At 60.2% G+C, this 13,945-nt stretch overlaps 1 protein-coding gene across 3 annotated transcripts in view; it reads left to right on the top strand.

The window, feature by feature from the left end:
* The window catches only part of Adgrd1 (adhesion G protein-coupled receptor D1), an 82,007-nt gene extending 77,044 nt beyond the window's left edge, over positions 1 to 4,963 (top strand). For all 3 annotated transcript variants that reach the window (XM_005402985.2, XM_005402986.2, XM_005402987.2), the window contains 5 exons: positions 158 to 249; positions 1,596 to 1,722; positions 2,446 to 2,487; positions 2,655 to 2,747; positions 3,255 to 4,963. In XM_005402985.2, coding sequence (XP_005403042.1) covers positions 158 to 249; positions 1,596 to 1,722; positions 2,446 to 2,487; positions 2,655 to 2,747; positions 3,255 to 3,350 — 450 coding nt within the window. In that variant the 3' untranslated portion in view covers positions 3,351 to 4,963. The remainder of the gene's footprint in view (positions 1 to 157; positions 250 to 1,595; positions 1,723 to 2,445; positions 2,488 to 2,654; positions 2,748 to 3,254) is intronic.
* Positions 4,964 to 13,945: the final 8,982 nt, after the last annotated feature.

The raw sequence follows: 13,945 nt of genomic DNA, 5'->3' as shown, positions 1-13,945 counted from the left end.
GAGAGTGAGCGGTGCGTGAAGAACTCTGACCCCCACCCGTCTGAGCCCCAGGGCCCCCAGCCTGGGCAAAGAGCCAGGCTGGTGTCTGAGCCGGGAAAGCTCCTGTGGCCCCTGCTGGCCCCAGCCACCCCACCGCTCTCGTCCCTCCTCCATGCAGGTCAACATCGGCATCCTCGTCGCGGTCACCAGGGTCATCTCCCAGATCAGCGCTGACAGCTACAAGATTCACGGGGACCCCAGCGCCTTCAAGTAGGTTGACTGCGGGGAAGGACCGTGGGTTTGGAGCCCCATGGCCTGCGCCAGCCCCACCTTGCCCGCGCTCTGCTGGACCCACACAGACTCAGCCCCACGGCCCCCTTGCCCCAGTGGGGTGGCGAGGAGGCCTCCACATGGCGAGGGAAGCGGCGAGGGAAGACCCTAGAGAGGCTCCTGCTGCGGTCCAGCCTGGCCACGTGGACAGGAAGCCGGGAGTGGGGGACCAGGTCCACACAGCTTCCTGCTCCTGGCTCCTGGCCAGTGTCCTGAGGGTCAGCGTGGACCCTGTGCAGTAGCTGTGCAGCAACACTGTCCCTAGACAGCTCCCCGTCCCTGTGGGCTTCTCGCCCAGATGGACAATGCTCTCCTGGTGGTGGGGACTGCAGGAGTTGGGTCCTCGGGTGCCCCCTCCTCCGGTGGACAGTGCAGTGGCTTAGCCTCAGGATGTGGGGCAGAACTGACCACAGGGCGGGGGGCCCGAGTCTCACAGTCACCCTCTCTGGGCACCTCAGGGCTGAGGGCTGGGCAGGCGGCTCCTTGCCAGGATTTGGGCCTTTGTGTACCCGGAGTGTGGATTCTAAGCCAAGATGTCCAAGAGTGACTCCAGCTACAGTAGATCTTTTCTGATCTGAAAGCAAACGCCATAAACAAGCCAGCAGTGGATCGATGAGATAATCATTCCATAATGAATTCCAAACACTGTAAATTAACCTGGCAGGCGGCCGCACCCTCTAGAGCCTTTCAGGCTTTCTGGGGAGGAAGGAAGGAATCTCGCAGGGTGTGGGCAGTCCCGTGGCTCGAGCTGTTGTCCCTGCCCACTGTGGTGGCCAGCAGGGCCCTGTCCCCTCGCTTCCCCCGGCCCGCAGCCCTTCCATGCCCTGGGAGAGCAGGCCACACGCCCGTCCCATCTGTGCATCTCAGGCGGGACGGGCACAGCCACCACGGCCCAGGCAGCTCCTTGGCTCCTTCTGGCCTCTCCTGGAGCAGTGTCTGGGGCCTGAAGGACGCGGGTGTTTCTGGGTCCCGGGGACAGGTGTGTAATTTTTAGTGTTGGCATCGAGAACAGGCTGTGGCTTCCTGAGATCTGCCACGTGGGCAGCCTGGGTTCCCAGGGGTCCTGGCTTCCGACGGGGAGCTTATTACTCATCTCTCCTCCTGCGTGTCCCCGGTCCTCGTCCACACAGCCCAGCCCAGGTCCTTTCCTGGAGGCCTCTGCACCCTGGACTGCCTGCCCCTTTCTGCAGGGACCCCGACCTGGCCCCGCAGAGCCTTTCACCTCGAGCCGTCCTGACTGCCTGCCCTGCCGGCCCCCAGCACGGCCCTCGCTGTTTCTCTTTCAGGCTGACAGCCAAAGCCGTCGCCGTGCTGCTGCCCATCCTGGGGACCTCGTGGGCCTTCGGCGTGCTGGCTGTCAATGACCAGGCCCTGGTCTTCCAGTACATGTTCGCTGTGCTCAACTCCCTGCAGGTGAGCCCCACACCCTCCACGCCTCCCATGCCCCAGGCTGGGACAGAGGCATCCCTGGAGCCACCCAGCAGCTCTCAGGAAGGACCAGGAACACAGGGCTTCGGGCCCAAGCTGGGCAGGCAGGAGAGGCAGCGACAGGTGGGAAGGGACAGAAGGGTCCCTGCCTGGGAGGCAAGGACTGGGCGCCCATAGTCGGGGCTTCCCAAGGGGCCAGAGCCACAAGATCCACTGCGCACCCTACCACACAGCTGCCCTGTCCCTACCAGGTCTGCGCCAGCAGGCGGCGGTGGCTGCCGCCCTGTGCAGTCCCCTCAGTGCTTAGCACACGTGTGCCAGGCGGCCCTGCTGCGACCCGACACGCCCTCTGCCCGTCCTGCCCATGAGACCCGGGTGGCGGTCTGCTGAGAGGGCTCCCAGGTGGGGTCTGCAGTCCCGGGCAGGGTCGGGGTGGCGGTGACACTCTCCTGCTGTGTGTGTCGTCACTGTCGCAGTTGGCCCCATCCTCCGGCAGCTGGAGCCCAAGGCCCAGTCGGAGGTCAGTCTCTCGTCTGACCCCGAGGTCCCCGCCCTTGGTCACAGCAGCAGCCTGAACCGGGTTAGATGACAGGGTGGGCCTGGGACACCTCTCTGCCCACGTGGACCCAGGGCCAGGCGCCGGCTCACAGGGTCCCCACAGTGAGGTGCCGCCTGCTCCCGGGCCTCACGTGCTCCTCCCCTCTGCAGGGTGGCTTCATCTTCCTCTTCCACTGTCTCCTGAACTCCGAGGTATGTGTGCCATGGGCGCCCAAAGGGGAGTCCAGTGAGGAGCCCGGGTGATGTCCCTGCCTTGCCGTGGGCTTCCCAGGCCTCACCTCAGCGCAGGCTCCCGTGCCCAGTGGCCCTGGCCCTCCCGGCCTGGCCGTGGCTATCAGACTTTTCCCCTGCTTGCAAAGGTGAGAGCCGCCTTCAAGCATAAGACCAAGGTCTGGTCCCTCACCAGCAGCACGGCCCGCAACGCCAGCGGGAAGCCCTGCAGCTCGGATGTCGTAAGTGCAGCTGTGCCCATTGGACCCTCTCCTGCCGCCCAGGCCTGCTGGGCGCTGCACCGCCGCCCTGCTCTGCTCCTGTCCTCCAGCCCCACCTGGCCCTGCACGACCTGGGCCTTGCAGCCCAGAGCAGAGCTGCGGTGTCCTTCCCCTGCCCCCCGGGTCCTCCCTGGGGTGACCCCCCTGTCCCGTGTCTGCCACTCCTCCAGGATTTGCTCCATGCATGTGCCCTGGGTGCCCCACAGGAGCACACACCCCAGCCCCCACAGCACCCAGCACCGTGTGCTCATCCAAGAAAGGCCCAAAACTCACATGTGTGCAGACAGACTGACACATACCTGGTGTCCACAGTGCCCAAGCACAGGCCGGGGGCACGGGTAAAGCTCTGTGTGGATGCGGATCAGGCTCGGGCGGAAGCAGCAGGTCCCAGCCGTGTGTGCTATGGCCTGGCTGGGGTCTTGCTCTACCCTGGTGCCATCTCCAGCTCCGTGCTCTCACACTCTGCAGATGAACGGGACCCGCCCGGGCACGGCCTCCGCCAGGCTCGGCCACTGGGACAAGAGCAGCCACTCCGCCCAGCGTGTGGACCTGTCCGCCGTGTAGAGGGGTGTGGCCAGTGTGGCGCTCCAAGCCAGTGCACACTCACATGACCCTCTCCTGCCTGCTGTCACACAGTCCTGGGCCCCTGGGGCTGCAGGCGACACCCAGGCTGGCATGGCCAGCGACAGTGTGGCCCTCCTGTCCTGGGTGTGCCGGCCACCACAATGCTAGACTACGCTGCCCTCCATGCCCGTGTGCAGAGCTCAGGCCCATGAGGCAGTGGCACATGAAGTCCGCGTCTCCAGCCTGAGACCAGCCTCTGTCCATACTGGGTGCTGGGCTGGACTCTCGGCCGCCTGGGACCGGACACCAGCCCTGTGTTTAGGGCCAGCGCTGCCTCCTTGTGAAAACCACTGTCCGAGGCCTGGGCTTCAGGCTTCATAGGCGCCTAGGAGGGCGGCGCCTCGGCCCGCGTCCTACGTGCACTGCCTCTCCAGACTGAGGTCGCCTAGGTCACCTCCAAGCACAAGCTGGCGCTGTCCTTCTGGCCACCCACAGCTCGCGGCCTCCTGTGCATTTTCCTGAGCCGGACTACCGGTTAGCGAGCCTGGCCGCCCACATAACTGCTTCCCTGTCCCTGGAAGATGCGGTTCCTGGAGGGAAAGGCTGGCCCCCTGCCTGCCTCGTGGAGACCCGGGGTGCAGCTGTGTGGGAAGGGAGGCCGCTGTCCTCTGTGTTGGACGCAGACTCAGCCCTGGGGAAGCCAAAGCTGGGACGGCTTTCGTGGGCGAGCTCATGCCCACTGCCGTGGGTCCTGCAGAGCGGTCTGATGGCGCTCGGCGGCCCTGGCTGGAGCAGGGCAGGCGCATCGAGGTGTGCCCCACCAGCATCCATCCTGGAGACCCCGCTTTACACTGTGACCCCGACTTCACTGTGCCCCTCTCACCACGCCTGCTTTGCTCCCCAGTGAATTTTTGTAGTTCTGTGGACACTTTCCGCCTCCACCATCTGGTGGCCTTTTAAAAGAAATAAATTACTTTTTTTGGTGATGGGTGACGGTACGCAAGCGCCTGCCCTGAGCTGCACAGCTGCGGCCCTGATCTCAGGGGGCGGCCAGCCTGGATGGGCCTCTCCACGCGGGCGGGGCACAGCGATGGCACCGCAGGGTCAGCCTCTGGCCTTCTGGCCACTGTGTGACCGAGCCTTCGCCTGCCCCGCACACTGGCCGAGGCCACTGCGAGACACTGTGTCTGGGCCAGCCCTGCTCTCAGCAGTCACACTCAGGCCTCCTGGGTCCCCAGGTCACCCCTCAGCCCCACCGGCGCCTGGGAGTGAGCAGCCTAGCAGCCAGTCCTGGGGGCACCTTGCTGTAGGCGGAGCTCCTCATTTTCCGGCCCTCTCTACTCGTCCTACGTAGCCCATGCATCACCCAGCAACGAGAAAACCTGTCCAAGCCTTTCGTTTCTGCGAAGGGCAGCCGTGCACTTTATTTATGGGCTATAAATTGTGGCTTCTGCGGTACTTTGTTATCTACACTAATTTGCCCAGAAATGAGAAATCGGAAGGAATGGTGTGTTTAAAGTAGTTTATGGCACGGGAAAGATGACGGATGCCGCTCAGTGGGGAGAACACGCTGTGATTTTTTAAGAAATAAAAACTCAGAGTTCTTAAATAAAGTGTGGTCTCCGAACTCTGCTGGAGCTGCGGGCCGGACGGCGCCCCTTTGTGGAGGCCCGCGGAGTAGCTCTAGCTGGGCGTCTGGTCAGACGTGTGTGGCCCCCGCTGCACGCAGACACCACAGCTCTGTGCTCCGCTCCGTAGCCTCAGCCCCAGGGGCCCTGGAGCCCAGGGGGCCTGCGGCCTGGCGAGGAAGCCGGGAGCCATGCGGGCCCCCAGGGCCTGCGTCCTCCCAGGCTGCTCACTGCGCAGCTGCTGTGTCGGCCCACAGGGTCCTCCCGAGGCAGGAAGTAGAACAAGGCCAAGTAGAACAGGAAGCAGAACAGGAAGCCATGGGCCAAGAACCAGACGGAGCAAGGACGCTGATGTCAAAGTCGCAGAACCAGCAGAGAGAGGTCGCCCGCGCCCAGACCCTGGCACGGGAAAACCCCAAAGTACAGCGCCTGGGCCTGTGCCCAGCCTCATCTGCATCGTCGCTCGGACCCTCCGTGGGCTTGGGATGTCGCCACACTTCCTGTGAGACCCTGACGGGCGGGCCCAGCCGGGTACCCGCTGGGCCAGGACTCCTGTCCATTGTCCCCAGTGCAGACCCCTGTGACCCCAGGACCCTGGAGGCCCAGTGCTGCCCCTGCACTGTGAGCGCTGCACCCCGTGGGGCGCCCCTTCCTCCCGTCACCTCACTCCTGCTACTCTCTGAGCACCCCGCTCAGTTCTGTGCTCAAGACAGAGAACCTGGAGACGCCGCCCCTTGACCCTGCCGAGCGCTCGGACACGCTCACCCGCCCCGAGCCGCCTCTCAGCCTCCCCGTAGGACGAGGACACGCCTGTCCTCCTCCGTCTCCCCGCAGGGCCTGCCCCACGCCGACCCTCCTCCCCACGCTGCTCGGAGCTGAGACGACGTGAGAGGTTCACTGCCGTCACAGTCACGTTACAGCTGTGCTCTGTTGTACATCAGTGTTATGGACTTACCAGCAAGGACTTGCTTACTTCTGTGTGAACATGCTTATTGAATGTAACGTTTTACTTACATTATATACGTAACTCCGCAGGGCCAGCTCTCTACCCCCAATTTCCACCAAGCCTGTGGTGCATTGAGCCTGCCGTGGCTTCCAAGCCGCCACCCGCCGCCGTTCGCCCTCCGTTGGGTGACACCCCGTGCCCCTGACGAGGATTCTACACCGCGTGTTTCTCCTGCTTTCGCGGGAGCCTGGGCGCATTCTCCCCCTTTGTGGGTGCGTGTTTGTGCGGCAAGTCTTTCGCAAGGCCATTTCTCTTTATTGACCTTACTTTGGGGAGCAGGACAGCTCTCCAGGACTCCACAGGGTCTTCCGGTGGCTAAGCGGTCACCCTTCAGACTTTCCGGCACCCCTAAAGGGCCGGGCGGGGGGTGCAGTGTGGCCCTCGGTCCCCCGCGGCTGGTTGACTTGTAATCCCTGCCTCTACCCTCAAGCCGTGCGGCCTGAGGAGCAAGGTGGTGTTTTCAGCTGGTGTTTTTCCAAATGCAGTTCACGCTGGTCCACTTAAAGCATGGCTGCGGTGGTAACTGTGGCCAGCTGTGTTCCAGTTGGAGAATACCGAGCTCGAGAGAGGGTGGGACGGAGAGTTCACGGATCGGTCCTGTCAGCAGCCAGGGCCCACCCGCCGCAGAGCAGCGGGGTCCACTCGGCACAGACGGGAGGAGCACGTGGGGCCCGCTGTCTTCAGGACACTCTGTCTTCAGGAAGACTTCCTGCAGTCCACACGGATCCCTGTGCCAGGGTCTTCATGCCACTTTCTTTTAAAAATAAATTTCTTTTTTAAAAGACATTTTAGATACACAGAAAAATTGTGACAGAGGTATAGGAAGTCTCCATATAACCCACACCTGTTTCCTCTGTTACTACATTTTAAGCAAAAATGTCACATTTGTCAGAGTTAATGGACCAATAACTGCTTGTTTCTGGCTGACACCTGCACTTCCTCCCATTTCTTCATCCTCCCGCTGTCCTGCTCCCAGGACTGGCCGGACTTCGGGCCCCGCAGCACACTCGCTGGTCCTGGGGGAGCTCCCTGGGCTGGGACGCGCTCTGAGACGCCTTGCTTCTGGCGAATTGGGCAGAGTTTAGAGGTCACTGCTGAGCCCTGCCGTGCAAACCTCAGTGTTTCCCTCTTGGTTGGGGCTGTGAGGTTTGGGGAGAGGGTGCAAGTGAGGTGTCAGGGCACCGCCCTCCGCATGACCCCGTGTCACGTGTCCACGTCAGTGTTGAGGTGGCCGCTGGGCTGAGGGAGGTGTCGCCGGGCTTCTCTGCCCACACCGAGGCGGGGAGGACAACAGAGGTCATCAGAAGCTTCTCCGGGGCTGGCTAGCCTGCATTCTTTATTGATTTGGCCGTTTGCTTCTGTCAGTGTAGACTCACAGGTATTTATCTGGGGGGTTACTATGCACTGCCCCTTTACTGGTTTTCTTGGTCAGATTATCTCCGCTTTGGCCTTCGGGAGCTTCTTCAGTTGGCTCCCATGTGCCCGTGGCATACGGCTGTCAAGCTGCATGGGCGTGCATGTATGTATGTGCGTATGGCATGTATGTTTCAAGCACTTCCTTTAGGAGACGGATGTTTTGCCACTACGCCCCCAGTCCCACTTGTCTTTTTATTCTCTTAACAGAGTCTTTCACAGAACGAGTTTTCATTTTGAGGGAGTATCTCAGTTTCGTCTTTTGTCTGTTAAGTCTAAGAAGCTTTCAACAAACTCCCCAAAGATGTTCTTCTACAGTATGATCATTTTAGCTTTAATTTAAACACACGGTCCTCTTAAAGTTGAATTGAGGTTCTGTGAGGGCGCCCTGATACATGTTCAAGGGCACCAACCGCGTCTGCCTGCAGCCTCCAGGCTGAGCGGCCCTTGCCCCGCCGCCCAGCGCAGCTGGCCTCACCTCTGGCTCTCTGCTCCATTCCCCTCCTGTGCCCGTCCTTCCCTCCTGGCACAGGGGCGATTACAGCGCCGTCCTGACCTTGACACTGGGAGGAGGAGCTGCAGCCTCGCTCTGCAGTCACACGGCGGCCGGGATGGACCTCCGCCTTTCCACACACGGTAGAGCCGCAGTCTGTACCTTGCTGGGACATGGACTGGGATTTTGAGGAATCCACGGGGCAGTCCTGAACAGTGGATTCACAATATAAATCCAGAACGTAGGCTATCTTTCCGTCTATATTTAGACCTTTAGAACTGGATTAAGTTTAAATGTTAGAATTCAGACTGACCGACTTAGGTTCCAGTATGTACTTCTAACAAGTTTTCAGTTTAGTGATTATACTAGTTACTTTTATTGTTGCTGAGACAAATAGCTGACACCCAAAGTTAAAGGCGGACAGGTCTGTTCTGGCTTAGTTTGTAGAGGTCTCAGTTCAGAGTCCGCTGGCTCCCTGGCAGGGCGGCATGGCAGAGGAGCAGCAGTGCATGGCAGGCAGAAGGCAGAAGTCAGCAAGGAATGAAGTAGCCAAGCAGCAGCTAGCACCAAAAGCAGCCCTCTCTGTCCCTGGTATGCCACCCACCCTTGGGGCGTGGCACTCACACCCAGGGTGGGCCTCCCCAGTGTCCACACTCAGAGCTGTGCCAGACCAGTCAGACGGCTTCAGTCACCACACACCCTCGATCCCAGCATCACGCACTCGAGATCCAGCCACCTCTGAAAAGCTCCCCCGTGACAGAACGAGGCTTGGGGGAACAGCAAGACACAAACCTCAACAGTGATTGTCCTTGAGTTTCCAACACAGACCTTAACCTAAGTCCACCCTTGAACATCTGAGTCTGTCACAGGCACTGTGGGTACCTTGTGCCCCGCTCCGGCCCTCCCCTTGGCCTTCCTTTCACGTGTCCATCTGGGCAACAGTAGGGTCTCTTAGCCACCTCCAGTGGGCACTTGGAACCACGGGTGGCACCGGCTCTGGGCAGACTGTGCTTATTCCTGTACGTACACACCTGTGAGGAAGTTTATCAAACAGCCACAGCAAAGGATGAACAGTAACAGCAAAATACAACTACAGTAATATCCTTCACAAAAGCCATGTGAGTTTGGTTTTTCTCTCTGGAAACCTCTTCCTGTACTCTGCTTACAGCTTTTCTTGTGCTTCGGGGATGAGGCAGTGCCTACGGGCGAGAAGAGTGAGCAGACGGTGTGAGCAGGGGACAGTGTCAGCTCCTCCCTGCGGGTCACCAGAACACAGGCACTGACCAAGCCAGCAGCCACGTGACTAATGGGCCGGGAGCAACGCAGCCGGTGTGGACACACTAGGCAGGATGGCCCAGGCCCCAGGCAGGAGACAGCAGGACGCTGTGAGACTCCACAGCGCCTCTCAGAGCAGCATGCAACTCAGAATCCATCGGCTGTTTATTTCTAGAAGTTTCCATTTGATATTCCTGGCTGTGGCTGACCATAGGCAACAGAAACTGAAAAACAGAACTGGCTGGGGCGGCACCGCTGTAATCACAGAACACACTGCCATGATTATGATGAACGTTACCAGTGTTTTTAGACCCGTCAAGAACAAAGACATTTATTTCCGTGTTGATTTCTTCTCTGTCACGCTTTCTGGTGCTGCCCTGCATTTGTATCCTGACTGCGTCCCGATCTTCCTTCCTGCTAAAGAAATGAACATTTCTTGAACGGAAGGTCTGCCAGCTGTGACTCCCCTCATCTTGCTTGTCTGCGAGAGCCTTTGTTCTCCTTCATCTTTAAAGAATAGTTTGGCTGGAATTATATAAATACCACATTGGTGCATTTTCTTCCTTCTGTATTTGAACATTTCACTCTACTGCTCTTGCCTGCCTGATTGATAAGAAGTCTACAGTGATTCTTATTCTTGCTGGTCTTATTCTTGCTGGAAGGGGGCTTTTCCTGACAGTAAAAGATTTTCTTTTCAGATTGTACAATTTTAATGTGAAATGTCTGTATTGCCCCACCCCCTTAAAAATAAAATCTATCAGGCTTAGTGTTCTCTGAGCATCCTGCATCTGTAGTTTGATGTTATTAATTTTGGAAGGTTCTTTTTTCTTTTTGTGTTTTTGAGACAGGGTCTCGCTATGCAGTTCAGACTGGCCTTGAGCTCACTTTGTAACCCAGGCTGGCCTCGAACTCGCAACGATCCTCCTGCCTCAGCCTCCTGGGAAGGTTCTCAGCCATTACTATTTTAAATATTCCTTCTGCCCCGACTGTCTCTCTTTACTCTGATGTCACGGTTACACACTTTACTTCATTCACAGCTGCCCTGCAGGTCAGAGGTGGCCTGTTATTTTTTTCATTCTTTTTTCTCTTTGCTCTTCTGAATGAGGCATTTCTATCATCCGTCTCCAAGCCTCGATCCTTCCTCCGGCCCAGCGAGGCTCCGCCAGATTCACTCTCCCTGGCTGCCTGAGGGGTTCGATCTCTAGCATTTGAGCTGATTTGTCGATGGCCTTTCCGGCTCTCTGCGTACATCACCCGTCGTTCCTGTGTGCCGTGTTCGTTCTTCTTTGTGACGTGGCCTGTTCACCACCGTCACTTTAAGTGTCCTGTCCGATAATTCCAACACACGCCCCTTGTGAGTCTGTCCTGATGTGCGTTTTGGTTTTCCACCTCTGCACACTCTGCAGATTTTTAGGAGCTGCCCATGTTTGCTCTGCCTTGTGTCTTGCTTCGTGTTGATCAGGCCCAGACAGGCTGCGCTCCAGCCCGTGGTGGCCGGAGGATCGGGCTGCAGAGTGGTGTGCTTTTGCTCGCGTTTCCGGTGTTCCTGTCAAACCTCCTCACAGGTCCCACCCCGGGGGTTTGCAGCGGGATCCGTCTGCTGGGTGCAGCAGCAGTGAGGAAGGGTCCCGGGGCCCCACGGTGAGTCCTTGGTCGGTGCCGTGTGATTCTCCTGGTTCAGCACAGCGCTCTAGCACACAGGGTCGGGAGGAGGGATCACCTTTCCCAGGTGCACTGCGACTTTGAGGACAACTTCCCTGCAGCCAGGACAGCAGGCTGCGAGCTCCAGCAGCAGGGAGATGAGCTGCAGCTCCCGGTTCTCCAGCTGCCAGCTCCCTCCGGGCACCCTGGCAAGGTGCGTGGGGAAGGGTGCATCTTCTCAGGCCTCTGCCCTTCAACTGCCCTCAGGGACTCGGAGAGGACGGGAGGAACTGACCAGCAAGCAGCTCCCGGCCACCGAGCCCAGCAGACTCGGCTGCGATGCTCAGGAGTCCGGGCTGGACTCAGGGAAGGGTGGAAGTGGGGTGCAGAGTCCCCACAGCGAGCGGATCAGGCGTCACCCTGGCAGAGTAGAGTCAGAAAGAGAAGTCGCCCGTCTCTTCCCATCCACGAGGCCTGAACTTCGAAGCCCTCACCCTGCTGCTGACGTTGTCCTCTGCACTGGGGGCAGCTGCGGCCTTTGCTGTTTCTGACGCCAAAGTCCCGTCCCATCCCTGCCTCCTTGCCGAGAGGACCGGGGTGCTCTGGGAGCCGCAGGGAGGGGCATCCGGTGGGTGTCTACACTGCCTTCTGTCGTCCCATCCCCCTTTCCAGGAACTGGTTTAAAGGCCTGAGGCTTTCAGCCCACAACCCGGGAGGGCTGTCTGGTGGGACGCTGTGTCCTCGTGTGACAGCTCACCTCCGAGGGCAGCTCCTGCGGCAAGGGACACAGCAGCCTTCGGGGGAGCTGCCCAGGGGCTCACGCGGAGAGACAGAAGCGCTTCCTCCCTCTGTGCTGCACAGGGCTTCCTGCTGTGCACTGCAAGGCGGGGTGGGGGGGCTCAGAAAATGGGTGCGGAGGGACAGGCAATGCCCTCATCTAGGTCCTTGGGCTCTGAGGCGGGTTAGACACCCAGACTCGGCCAGTGAGTCCATGCAACCGGCACACCCCACAGGGGGACCCGTGTCCCTTCCCCCGAGCACTGTGCACGTTCTGAGCTTGTAATCAAACCTGGGCAGCCTCACTGCCAGGACCAGGGGTAGGAAGGAAGGCGGGGACGGCGCTGCAAGGCCGGGTTTGTACTGCGTGCTAATCGCTCTTCCAGGGCACACACTTTGTTCTTGAAAACTGAACCAACTTTGATGTCTTCTCAGAGCCTGGTTCTCTGCTCGCAGGAGCGCGGGGATGGGGACAGGTGACAGGCGGGAGGGGGAGGGGTGCCCGGCAGAGCTGATATCTCTGGACACCTGGCTCCCAAGCCGTCCTGCGGGGACAGCAGTGGCTGAGGCCAGGACCATGGCTGCTGCAAGGGAACCTCAGCTTCCAGGAGCTGAGTGCAGGGCGGTGCTGTGTGCAGAGCCTCACTGAGGCCAGGCGGGGCCAGGCTCCAGGGCCCGAGCTGCAGGGCTGCGTCCTGGCCCTTTCAGAGGAAGAGGGGTGCAGTGAGGGGCCCCTCCCCCCTTGCGCTGGGCACACGGTGAGGAGCTGAGTACAGTCACCCCTGCTGCTCGGATGAGGACTGAGCCGGGGCTACAGCCCTGGTGGCAGCGGACAGCCCTCAGCTGGCCACGCCACGCTTCTGGGAGGTGGGAGCCACTCGGAAGCCTTCCGCCCTCCTCCCAGCCTGAGCGTCTCCAGTGCAGGTGCAGCGCATGGGGAGAGGTCAGGTGAGGGCTGCATCAGACCCGCCTCAGGCCATCTGTGACACCGCCACGTCACTCACAGGCCAGGATCCCAAGCAGAGGCGGAGAAAGGACGGGTGTGAGGCCACTTTCTGTTGTTTCCTTAGCAACACTTTTGTCCTTGAGCTGTAAGAAGGGTGCGGGCACTTGGGGTGCAGCTCAGGGCTAGTGCTTGCTTAGCATACACGAGACCCTGGCTTCCAACCCTGCACTGCAAAACAAACAAAACCACAAGCAGAAGGGGTGCGGGAAGCAGCAGGAACGTCCCCTCCCCGCCACCAGCAGTACTGTGGGCTTCCGGCAGCCTCCTGGCGCCCCAGCCTCCCACAGCTCAGTGGGGCCCAGGTGAAGCCACTTCACCCCAGGTGAAGCCGCTTCCCACACGGGAGGGCGCTCAGACAGGAAGTCACACAGCCGTCAGCACAGGGTGAGTGCGAGGGCTCTGTCACCTGCTCACAGCACCCACAGCAACAGAAGAGCGGCCTCCAGAGGGTCACCTCCCTCACGCGTCCCGGCGCCCTTCTCTCTGCTGCCCTAAGGATGATGCTTCCCAGGCCGAGCTCCGAGAGGGGGCTCAGGGTTACAGTCCCAGGACCAAGCCCCACCCCGGAAGGGCATGTCAGTTGCATCCACTCCTCTCTGGCCGCTGGTCCGGTCCAGGAGGTCTGGAATCCAGGGCTGGGGCCCTGGGCACTGTCCCAGGAATCCCAGGGCTGGGCCTGGGCTGTATGGTTCCCAGGCACACTGCCTGTGCTGGGGCTGCGGGCTGTCGGCGCGTGTTTCCTAGGTGTGTCCTATACATGTAACGCAGCGGCACCCACCAGTGCACGGCTGCGTCGTTTCCCTTTCATCTGTGTGCTCCTGCTGTATTCCTCGTGAGCATGGCCTCTGCGGGGCCCTCAGCCTCCTGTGTGTTCCTGGGGTCCCTTGCCCTGCTGTTTGGATGCTGCTTTGTAACGTGGGCCATGTGCATGTCACCAGAGTGTGCGTCTCATGCACGTGTGTGTCTTCAGGTGTGCCCTTCCTACTGCAGACACCTCAGGGTTCCATGCACCTCACATGTCCTAAGTGCGCAGCATCTGTGTGCAGCGCCACGCCCCTGCTCACTCAGTGACTCCTGCCCGGCTCCAAGTCCCTTCCTCCAAGGGACACCCCTCCCATCGTGGCCAGGAGCCCTCAGGGGGAAGGCTGGGCTGAGGCTCAGCTCACTGGTGCGTCTTACTGGGATGCGCTAAAGCTGGCCTGGGTGTGGTGAGGCCCCTGAGGACACAGACCCTGACTGTCAGTGTCCTCTGTGGAGAGGGGACCACAGCCCTCTGTGGAACCCTCGCCCTGTGGTGGGCAGATCCTTTACTTCCTGCTTCCAAGTTCCTCTGACTGAGGGGCTAGACCCAGGGAC

The sequence above is a fragment of the Chinchilla lanigera genome, unplaced genomic scaffold (genome assembly GCF_000276665.1).
Source record: "Chinchilla lanigera isolate Chin_1 unplaced genomic scaffold, ChiLan1.0 scaffold00081, whole genome shotgun sequence".
In the NCBI taxonomy this organism is placed as follows: Eukaryota; Metazoa; Chordata; class Mammalia; order Rodentia; family Chinchillidae; genus Chinchilla; species Chinchilla lanigera.
The sequence above is the reverse complement of the archived record's forward strand: the minus strand, read 5'-3'. Positions and strand labels throughout refer to the sequence as shown.